Source organism: Zerene cesonia, chromosome Z (genome assembly GCF_012273895.1).
Source record: "Zerene cesonia ecotype Mississippi chromosome Z, Zerene_cesonia_1.1, whole genome shotgun sequence".
Classification (NCBI taxonomy): Eukaryota; Metazoa; Arthropoda; class Insecta; order Lepidoptera; family Pieridae; genus Zerene; species Zerene cesonia.
The window spans coordinates 7816451-7827879 of record NC_052122.1 but is presented as its reverse complement, the minus strand read 5'-3'; the positions used below and the strand labels follow the sequence as shown (position 1 = coordinate 7827879).

At 30.8% G+C, this 11429-nt stretch overlaps 2 protein-coding genes across 12 annotated transcripts in view; one reads left to right on the top strand and one right to left on the bottom strand.

The window, feature by feature from the left end:
* The window catches only part of LOC119835603 (syntaxin-7), an 8600-nt gene extending 3948 nt beyond the window's left edge, over positions 1-4652 (bottom strand). Inside the window, exons 1-7 of one of the 2 annotated variants that reach the window (XM_038360526.1) lie at positions 4611-4652; positions 3926-4026; positions 3750-3819; positions 3351-3501; positions 3068-3158; positions 1055-1179; positions 373-528 (exon numbers count right to left, since the gene is read on the bottom strand). In XM_038360526.1, coding sequence (XP_038216454.1) covers positions 373-528; positions 1055-1179; positions 3068-3158; positions 3351-3501; positions 3750-3819; positions 3926-4026; positions 4611-4618 — 702 coding nt within the window. In that variant the 5' untranslated portion in view covers positions 4619-4652. Of the gene's footprint in view, positions 1-372; positions 529-1054; positions 1180-3067; positions 3159-3350; positions 3502-3749; positions 3820-3925; positions 4027-4103; positions 4448-4610 lie in introns of those variants that run through there. The other variant, XM_038360527.1, reaches the window with a different exon arrangement.
* Positions 4653-5409: 757 nt separating this feature from the next.
* LOC119835858 (protein Jumonji) overlaps positions 5410-11429 on the top strand; it is a 32467-nt gene continuing 26447 nt past the window's right edge. For 8 of the 10 annotated variants that reach the window (XM_038360910.1, XM_038360907.1, XM_038360908.1 and 5 more), the window contains exons 1-3: positions 5410-5532; positions 6913-7096; positions 7452-7540. In XM_038360910.1, the coding sequence (XP_038216838.1) occupies positions 7533-7540 (8 nt within the window). In that variant the 5' untranslated portion in view covers positions 5410-5532; positions 6913-7096; positions 7452-7532. The remainder of the gene's footprint in view (positions 5533-6912; positions 7097-7451; positions 7541-11429) is intronic. The other 2 variants (XM_038360902.1, XM_038360903.1) reach the window with 2 other exon arrangements.

The following is an 11429-nucleotide window of genomic DNA, read 5'->3' as shown; positions in this document are numbered from 1 at the left end:
GACCTTGAATAAAATTTTTTCCTTAAACGGGAATGATGGGGAACTTGGAGACATTGTTTATAATTATGTTTTAAACAAATTCACAGAAATTCAGCTTGTTGGGACTTTATGTAACTTCGAATGTCTAAATTGACCGGACTATAAATATTTACTAGTAAATGAATTACATCACTTTTCTATATATTATTTCAACTTCAAAGAATGTAAAATGTATTAAGTAACACTGAAAATTATATCTAAAATATATGTCAAGTTAATGATATCATTTTTCCAAAGAGACTATAATATATGGTTTTGTTTAGTATTTGCTCTGTGGAAAATTCTGGAAACAAATAGTTTAATATGTTCGCAAAAATCATAATCAATGCATACCTTGTAATTAGCAGCCTGATGCAATTCCTGCACTCCACTCTCAACATTCTGTGAAGCATATTCCACGTTTGATTCAATGGAGTCCACAACTGCACCTTGATCATGGATCATGGCACCAAGCTCTTTGAATATTTGATTCACGTCCATGATGTCACTCTGAAATTTATTTATGATAGCAATGAAACACTAGGATCTCGATTTATTTATATATTCCTCATTGTATACACAAACAATAAAAAATATATGATAATAGTTTTCATTTTTGATGTTGATCGTTATATACACAAACATAAAAAAAAAAATGATAATGGTTTTCATTTTTTATGTTGATCATTGTATAATATATACACAAACAATAAAAAATAAATGATTTATCCATTGATTCAATATCTTTTGATCTTTTCACCTTTTTGAAATGTGTAATTGTAATAGATTTTATTTCAATACATGTTGAAATGACTGTTATGCTGCTTTGTTTTTTCTTTAACATTGTTTAAGAACATTACAATCACTCACTAAAGCTGATTATAAGGCATAGAAATTGGAACAATAATAAAGTATGTAACTCATTTATTATCCGACTCATTTAAAAATGGAAATGTGGATAGACTTCAACAAAAATTCTCATTTAAATATAACAATCAAATACATTATGAAAGTCGCAAAACAATGTCATTCATACCTCAAGTTGTTTGATGTCCCTCTCGCGTTGTTCGAGTTCAAGCATTTCTCGCTCCGACTGCAATGTGAGCTGCTCCTGCTTCCTCACATTGGTGTCACCCATCTCAACCAACTCCCTGTTGCTGCCTAAAGTTGTATGGAAATGATCAAGTTATATAGCGATTATCTGGCTGATACCAAAGATTTTGGTAAAAACTTCTATAAGTCAAGAAAATAAGTACAAAGTACTCTCTGTAAACCAAATTCTTTCATGTTGTTAAATAATTTGCACATCAGTTTTTTGTTTTTTTAATAGTGGTAATTTGTATTATTGTAAAATTGCAAACAATAAAGTAATTTTCTATTGCTTTGATTTCGACAATAATTATTGATGTTGTTAAACAACTCATCAAGGTACCTTTTTATCTGAAAAACAATATAAACAACACAATGAACAGCCTTAACATTGGATAAGTGCAATTTGATTTAAAAGTGTCAAGTTGTTTAGACCATATTCTAATACATTATCATTCAAACATTTTCTGGAAATTATTAAAATAATTGATTACAGAATTTAATGACTCAACACTAACCATAATAATATATAGCCAATATCATGTATTAATGACAAACTTAAACTTAGTAGTGCTTCATTTGGTTACAATTCTTAGAGCCCAATTTCAATGTTAACTATGCTAGAATGTTTATAACCAGTTTCATAATAACTGGATATTACATTCTATTAAGGTTTTATCTTAGTGAAAATAATAAGTTATGCTAAAATGTATTTACAATTTCTTTACAAAACTTCACCTTAATGTTATAATTGAATAAAATGTTTTATATACAAGAAAAATAAATAATGTGGAGTAAGTTTTAATTATTTGTCTCAGTTGTAAGAAACTACTATTTAAATGTTTGATGTTGAAGCCTTTATTTAATAAATTATTAAAGAAAGGAAAAGTTTGTGAATACATTTTTGTGGCGATGTTGAAAATAAAAAATAAATTAAATTATATATTTCAATAAAGATAAAGTTAACTTTGTAAAAATTATGATATTCAAGGCATTGTTTTCATGGTTATCTACAAATATATAGATTTTTATATTCACAGTATAGAATTATTGGTATATTTTAAATAAAAAAGAAACTGTGTGACTATGATTTCCTAAGTAAAAACCATATGTTTTTGAAGTTTTATGCAAATGCCTTATTCTTTCTAATTAAATATTAACAAAAATATATACATAATTTACTAATCTTGCACTTTGGCACATTCAATAATTGGGCAAATTGAATGTTAATGGAGCGTCCAGCTGAAACAACTGCTGTAAGAATTAAACCAGATAATATATTGTTGTTTGTTGCAATACCAGCATAAGATGGTCAGAAGAAATTGGCATATCTGCCACAAATATTATAATTCTTGGCAACATATACGAAAACTTTTATAAGAAAGGACTACAAGTTGCATAAAACCCATCCTCAATTAGAGATTACTTTAAAAGTAATTATGTATTTACATATGTACCTCTATGAAATTCTTTATTTTATCCATTATATATGACTCTTTCACTGCAATCCCGTAATCCAAACATTCCAATAATTTGCGACATTCTGGTTTTTAATAGTGCTAGATTAGTGAGTTTACACTGTATTGATAAATAAGATAATGTTCTTATTTCCTACATACAGAGCCAAAACAATTTTTTTTTAATTAGGATGTTCAATTTGCAAATTACCTACATTTAATGAAATTAGGATATAGATTTTATAGAAAATTATGAAGATAGATAGATTAAGAGTTATATTTTTAAAAAGCCAAAAAAGTTTGAGGTATCACACAGTTTTTCAATTATATCTTTGAGACAACAAAAGAACAAAGCATAATAAACATTATAAATTTTTTTATCATAATCACAATAGATAATAAACAAATACAAACTATGCCTAAAATGTAGGTATACAGGTATTCATTAGCAATGGAAAAAAAAATTATGAATCATAAAATCAGAACTTTGAAATGACATTTACCTGTTGCAAATGGATCTCCAATGTTTATATTTTGCGCTTTCACTTTTCTGACGTCTTCTTTTGTCTTCTGGGCTGCTGTTCTTTGAGTTGCCTGTATATATGTCATAACTTAAATTATGATGATACATTTTTGCTTGACTGATACTAAAATGTGTCTGATTCATTAATTGTAATGGCCACAATGTTTTTACAAAAACTCATGTATGTAACCTACCAAAAACTTAAGTTTTTCAAAATAAAAATATTGTAGCTATCATAGCACAGAATCAAAACTCTAACAAACCTGGAATGCATTGAGTGTAGCCATGTACTCATCACTGAGTCTGTCTCTAGTCAACTTGTTAGCTGGCTGGTCTGTTGGCATTTTCATCAAGTCCATTATCATGGATGATGTGTCTTTTGCCATTTTCTGGGTGTAGTTTTGTATCTGACGACTACAATACAACAATAGATTAAGCTTTAGAATCTAATGCGTAATTCCATAGGTATTATATCATTAAATTAATTTTTACATAAGAACTAATAAATTAAATAGTTTAGAATTAGGAAGTTACAAAAGGAATTAGCAAGAAACAAAGCAAAGAAAGACTTAAATCTACTCAGATACAATGTATTCATTTTAATCTACAACTTTAAAATAATCAATAGCACTATAAAAAATTGATAATATCTAAATACTCACAGCTGTTTCCTGAGCTCCTGAGAATCTTGAGGAGTCTGCAGTTGGTTGACCATTTTGGACATTGAAGAAACTGTAGGTATAAAATAATCATTTTCCAACAAACACACAGTATAATATAACATTCAATAACATTCAAAACCAGTAAATAACTGTGAATCAATAGCAATAAAACCTACCATTGTGCGATATTTTCTTGATATTACTTGCAATTGTTTGCGACAAACTCTGAAAATTATCGACGTCGTCGATCACACCTCCTTGGTACGAAGTTTCCATTCTGTGAAGATTAAAAACTAAATTAATTTTTATGAGCTTACTTACATTGGCACTGTACCCACAAGGCAATGCACTAACCTTAATCAAATTATAACTGCTTAGATTTGATTAACTTATGAATTATGACGTCCTCTGTTTCACATACGTAATTATGCGATGTAATTTTTTTTTAACATAATACGAACGAGATAAGCAAATTCAATACCGCAATAGAGTCATAAATTTTTACAAACACATAATAAACTATAAAAACAAAGAATAGGGAACTCTCAAAGAAAGCACGAAATCACTGTTCACGATGTAATGTACTGAAATATGAATTATCAATTAAGAAAATAAATCACAATTTAACAAAACCAATAAATATTTAATAGGTATACGAGCCACCAGGTGGCAGACTCGATGATTCCTAGTGTTGCCACCTTAGCCCTTATTGGACAGAGCCAGAATTTGGGCCTTTTCAAGTGATACATTTCGTTTTTTTTTTTAAGTATCTCTAAATAGAACCGATATCGCAATTTTTCGCTTTATCACTATGCCAATATAGAATTTGTTTAGAAACGTTCTCTGACGTTCTAGACTTACCCGTCCATTATTATTCTACTCTTTGTCTAGACTTTTAATTGTCCAGTCAATATGCTCGAAAAATGTTACCACAGATAACACAATACTATGTATTATAGAATCTAATATCTTTTAACGAGCAATTCTTGTATATATTTTCATGAAATTTAGTATATAGAGGGTTTCGGGGGCGATAAATCGATCTAGCTAGGAATCTTTTTTAGAAAATATCATATTCGTGTTTTATCGACTTAAACTAACTTTTTTAACAAATAGGAGGCGTTTGAGTAGTCCCATCTATTGGCGAATAATAATACATTTTTTGGCGAATAATTAAGGTTTTAAAACACAATTTATAAAAAAACAAAAAAAAAATACCGAGCAAAGCTCGGTCATCCAGGTTCAAGTATTATTTAAACTAAATAGCGTACTAATATTACGCGTGACCTCATACCCTTTTGTTAATTTTTGGTCCTTTTTAAACCTTGTGAGGGTGCTGGGTTGAGGTTTTCAAAAAAATATTTTATATTGTGATAATATAAATTTTGTCTATTGAAATAATATTAAATTATAAATAATTTTTGTGTTTTTGTAATACAGTAAATTCTACATAAAAGTTATTAGATATTATAGTTTTTGATTTACCTATAGTTTTTATTACTTTAATAAATTGGCGTTGTTTTATATTGGTAAGCGCTTCTTCTTCATTTACATGTTACTTCCCTACCTTTTAAAACTTGACACTGGCAAATAGTTCAGGCTTATAACCATAAATATTATTAAAAAAAAAGTTACAACCAATCACCAGAAGGCATAGTCTGCTAACCATTGATTTTAACGGTAGAACGGGTGAAACAGTGTATAGGTATATAATCTATAGTTTGCCTCCATTTTTTGGCTGAAGACTGAGGAGGAAGTACGAGTAATTAATGCAAGTTGACCAGTGAGTATTGATTAATATTTTATACATATCAGTATTTTTAGTAGCTAATTATGATACCGTAATACGGTATCATAATACGGTATTTAGCATATTTTTTATGGCTTTTAACTTCAAACCTACAGATAGACGCTACCGAAGCCAAAAATTAGAGAACAGTTTTCTAAAACTCGTGTCAATTATTTAGAATTATAAACAACATTAAACATTAATTCAAAGAGTTATTGTATTTTAAACAACATTTGGTTGTGGATTCGTAAATGTAAAATTGTAGACACACAATAAGCATAACTGCGTACATGTATACCTGTTCACGCACTACCCTCCATTTTCTGTACATTTTACACGGCCATTTTGATAATCCCCTTGTAGATCATATTACATATGAATAATAATGAAATTAATGTTGCGACAACTGAACAGTCACAAAAAAGGCAGAACAAAACATTTATGTTCACATACCTACTGAGAAAACATACTGAATTCGTACAAACAAAGGATTTTAATAAAACAATTAATATGATATACCCTCTTCATTTTAATCATTTCAATTGCTTATTTTATTAATTGATGTTGTAGCTACATAAACATATACTGTTTTCACAACATGATACAGTATATAGTACATACCTTATAATATCATAGAATATATAACAAAGCAATAAGTTCCTAAATAATGAGCTTAGCATCAAAACTGAAGTAGATTAGGCTTAGTACAAAACTGCTATCTAAACTTGAGTAAATGTACAACAAGTTTCTCACTGAGAAATTATCTTAAAATTTGTATCATGATGTATGTATGTTTCAGTATGTTATTCATCATGTCAGATCATTAGAACAGAAACATTTTTATAAAATGACTACTATACATAGGGAAATTTTATACTTACAAGCAATGTTGCTAGTAAGTATGTCGGGATTTGTTTAACAAATAAATTAAACATAAATATATACTTAGTATTGCTATTACTTTTTATTGACATAATGCATTTATTCTTTTATAAATATGTTATAATTCATTATCATTGTTAACCTTTTCTAAAAAAAGTTAATCATATTTATTACTATATAAGCTTTTATTAGTTTTAAATCTGTTATTTTGGAAGCTATATTTAATTTTGGATCACATAAGTGTTGGATGTTATGCTGTTTGTATAAAAGTCATTTTGTAATGATAACTATAAAAAAAATATGACGGCAGTAGTGAAGAAATTTATCAAGAAGCCTATTTGTTGAATGAGAATATCTAACTTTTCACTTTGTTTGATGATATTCTCTTAATTGTTTATTTGCTCTAGGGATTCTTGTCTTTGTTCCTGATTGCTAGTTCTTTCTCTAGAAAGAACTTTAGATTTTCTCTGAGGGATTTCGTTTTCTTTTCAGCGAGATCGAGTTCTCAGAATGAGCTGAAGGTGCGGGAGGTGACGGCTCAGACGCTTTTTTAGTCTAGGTCAAGGTAAACGTTGCCGAGCCATTGGCTGCATTTCTGAGCTAAGCATAACTGACTCTGGACAACACATTTCTGCATTTTTTGAAGCTAGCTTTGCACTAATCTGCACTGAATAAGGTAACCGTTGATTCAGTAAGTGAGGCAGATCTCTGCCTATTAAAAAGAGATGGATGAAATACTTGTTAAGCCAGGTTTTTCTTGTTATTGGTAGTGATGTTCCCACATCCCGGTTTAGTAGGTGATTTTTTACTTTGAGTTGTGTTCTTGATGTCTTGTTGATTTGTAGCCTGATTTTTACTGCAGTAAAATAATTGTTATTTTTTCCACTCATGACAGATGAAAATTATTGTATGGCGACATTAATGAGTTTCCCAATGTCAGGTGACATTATGACTGACTGTTAATGATAATAAAGCTATAATTAAATATCTTTGTCTTTAATAAACAATAGCATTATTTATCTTTGTTGTAGATATTAAGAAAGCACAAGAAAAAAACATTGGCAATTCTGGTTTGGAATTCAGATTCTAGAAGACCATAAGATTCCTACACTATGAAGCGGTAAGTGATAGCAATTTTTTTTTCAACATATTTTAAACCCTTTTGTAATTTTTTTCATCAGCATCTATTTTAGTGATACACATTATGTTATATCCTACTTATATTATAAATGCGAATGTTTGTAACTGTGTATGGATGTTTACTACCTTTTTCGTAGATGTGCTGCATATTTTAAACCCTTTTGAAAATTCATTAATATGGGAGCATCTATTTTAGTAATACACATTATTTATATCCTATTTATATTATAAATGCGAATGTTTGTAACTGTGTATAGATATTTACTACTTTTTTCGTAATATAAAATACGCTGTCGAACGTATCTTTATTTCAAATCGCAATGTACACTTATTATATTGTTTGTTTAATCTAATGTTAAAATTTAAATTTTGTCCGACAATTATCCTGCTACATACTAGGTGACCAGGCGAACTTTGCAATGTGTTTGGCACATTTTTCTTTTTTTTTAAACTTTTCATAAAGTGTTATAAATTCATCAAAATCGGCTTTGCCATTCTCGAGCTTCTTAGCGAGACTAGTTACCAACATTAGATTATGTATAGTAGCACTGCAAATGTTTATTATTATTTTATATGGGTTTCTGCATATTACTGAATAACAAAATTAATTACATTTCATGCACTGCAATAATAACTATATGACTATTATTAAATTATTGTTTTGTTTTCTGTTTTATAATAAAATATAATGAAATATACCAACATAATAAAGATTTCTCCTGTTTTTTATCCATATAGTCCATAAAAACATGTAATGTTCGAGTGTAAACCAATCAAATATTTTAACAATTCAAAAGTGCTTCTGAATGGATTAATGTTTGATATACTACTAATTCTACTTCCTACTATTCCTACTAATATTATAAATGCAAAAGTTTGTAAGGATGTGTGTGTTTGTTGCTCTTTCACGCAAAAACTGCTGAACCGATTGCAATAAAATTTGGTATGTACATAACAGTTGAACAACTGGAATAACATATACAGGCAACTTTTTATCCTGATATTCCTACTGGATATAGACTTACGCATGAGAAACCGCGGGGCGCAACTAGTTGAAAGATATTTCAACAGAATATATAATCTTTATCATTAGCATGCAAAAGAAGAACATAGGGTATCATAACATATAGACTATCAATCAAGGGACTAATTGTAGCCCAGTGAAGTTGTTACAAATAACTGAATAAATAACTGTTGACTGGTGACTGTTTTATGTGTTTATATAATTAATTTATGTCTATAGTAACTGAATTTAGAATGTTATTAAGTAAATTAGTTTATTTTATTTAGGGCACTTTAAATAAATATTTCATGTACCTAAGTGCTTTTCATTATTCACAAGCAAAATGATTTATAAGCACATAGACGATGGTGATCAATTACTACGGGTGGTTTAGCTACTCTAATGTAAATAAAATAATAAGAACTATATACCAATGTGTAGTGTATACATGTGGGTAGGACTAAAATCATGTTTCAACGCTTGTCAGTTTGCTACGGACAATAAAAGTGATTGCATCAAGCCACGTGTTTTGTTACCAATTTGGCCCCAAATACCATAATTGGCGACGAGGAAATAGTAATCCACGCGTGAAAAACTACAAAGAATACCGTGAAATATGTCGTTGAGTGGAAATGCGTCATTTTGTAGCAATCTCATGTTCGACCACCGCGCGCAAGAATGGTGTATATTCATAAGTCGTTTTAAACAGTATTGCACAGCTAACAATATTGATGATAGTTCAGACAAAGCCGGGGTGAAACGCCGTGCGTTGTTATTAACGGCTTTGGTGGAAGATACTTATTGCGTCGCAAAAGATTTGGTGTTCCCCACGGATCTAGAAAATATCGAATATGCTACGCTCGTGCAGAAGTTAAACGATCATTTCATCGCGAAGAGAAGTACTTTCGCCGAAAGATATTTGTTTTATAAGGCTGAACAAAGACCCGGGGAAGATTTAAATGAATGGGCGGCGCGAGTTCGACATTTAGCGCAGCATTGTGGTTTCAAGGCCGAGTTAGACACAGCACTACGAGACAGATTTGTATTGGGTTTAGTAAATGCCAAAGAAAAAGAAAAATTGTTCGCTGAGAATATTGACAATTTATCGTTCAGCAAGGCGTTGGAGATGGCCTTAAACGTACAGTGTTCCCGTGTGTCGTTACAAAATGCTGATGTGGTATCATCGGGGAGTTCGCAGCCGGGAGTCGAACGCGGCTCAGTTGGTGTGTTTGCGGTCCGTCCCGGCGCCCCCGGGAGGGCGGCCCGGGGCCCCACCTTCAGTGAAAAAGTGTTATGTGTTGTGTGCGGTGGTAAAGGTCATTCCAAAGAGCAGTGTCGGTTCAAAAGTTATAGTTGTAATAAGTGCGGGAAACAAGGACATTTACAACGAGTTTGTAATGTAAATGTTAAGCGTAATAATTATGTAGAAATGCACGGCAAAGACTCTGATGTTGGTGAGTTATTCAATATTAAAGGTTTAAAGGGAGAATCGATGTGTCTGACGGTTTTATTGGATTCGCATAAGTTTATTTGTGAGATAGACAGCGGTAGTGCAGTATCCGTTTTGCCATCTTTTATTTATGAAAAATATTTCAAATGTAAGCTGTTGTTACAACCGAGCCGGGTGGTGTTTAATTGTTATAACGGTACTAGGATTAACCCATTGGGTTATATTTGTATGAGCGTTACTTATGATAATATCGTAAAACCAATTAATTTTTTTATTGTTAACACACACAAAAACCAACCGATACTTTTAGGCCGTGATTTTATTTCTATTTACGGCTTAGAGTTTTGTTCGTTTAATTACAATAATTTAGACTCAAACGAACTTGCAGATAAAATTTTGAATAAATATTCTTTACTTTTTAGTGACACTTTAGGTACGTTTAATAAATATAAAGTAACTTTGAAAATCAAACCAGGGAGTCAATTAAATTTTTTTAAACCGAGACCGGTGCCGATTCCGTTGAAATATAAGGTGGAGGAGGAATTAAATCGTTTAATTAGTTTAGGTATTTTGGAAAAGATTGATCACTCTGATTATGCAACACCTATCGTTCCCGTTTTAAAACCCGATGGTAATATAAGAATTTGTGGTGATTTTTCAGTAACCCTAAACAAAGTGTTGTATATCGATAATTATCCTTTGCCTAGGATTGAAGATATTTTTTCAAAGTTACACGGAGGGTTGGAATTTTCTAAGCTAGATCTTTCTAGTGCTTACAATCAATTGTTACTTGATAATTCAAAAGAATTAACGTGTATCAATACCCATTTAGGTCTTTTTCGATATAATAGACTGGTTTTTGGTTTAGCGAACGCTCCTTGTATTTTTCAGCGAACTATGGACCAATTACTCGCGGGTATAGAAGGTGTATGTGTTTTCTTGGATGATATATTAATTACCGGTTCTACAAAAGCTTTACATTTACACAGATTAGAGTTAGTTTTAAGTAGACTACAAGATGCAGGTTTACGGTTAAAACACGAGAAATGTAAATTATTTCAAACGTCTATCGAGTATTTGGGTTTCGTTATTGATAAAGACGGTTTACATAAATCGAAACAGAAGGTTGAAGCCATTTTAAACGCAAATTGTCCGAAAAATGTAAGTGAATTAAAATCTTTTTTAGGTATGGTGAATTATTATAGATGTTTCATACCAAACACATCGAGTGTTTTAGATCCTTTGCATTTTTTATTAAAAAAAGATACGAAATGGTTTTGGGGCCGTGAGCAAAATGCAGCGTTCTGTAGAATTAAAAAAGAGTTAGCGTCTGAACGCGTATTAGCCCACTTCGACCCCGGGCTGTGTACGATAGTGACGGCGGACGCGGGGCCGGCGGGGCTGGGCGCCGTGCTG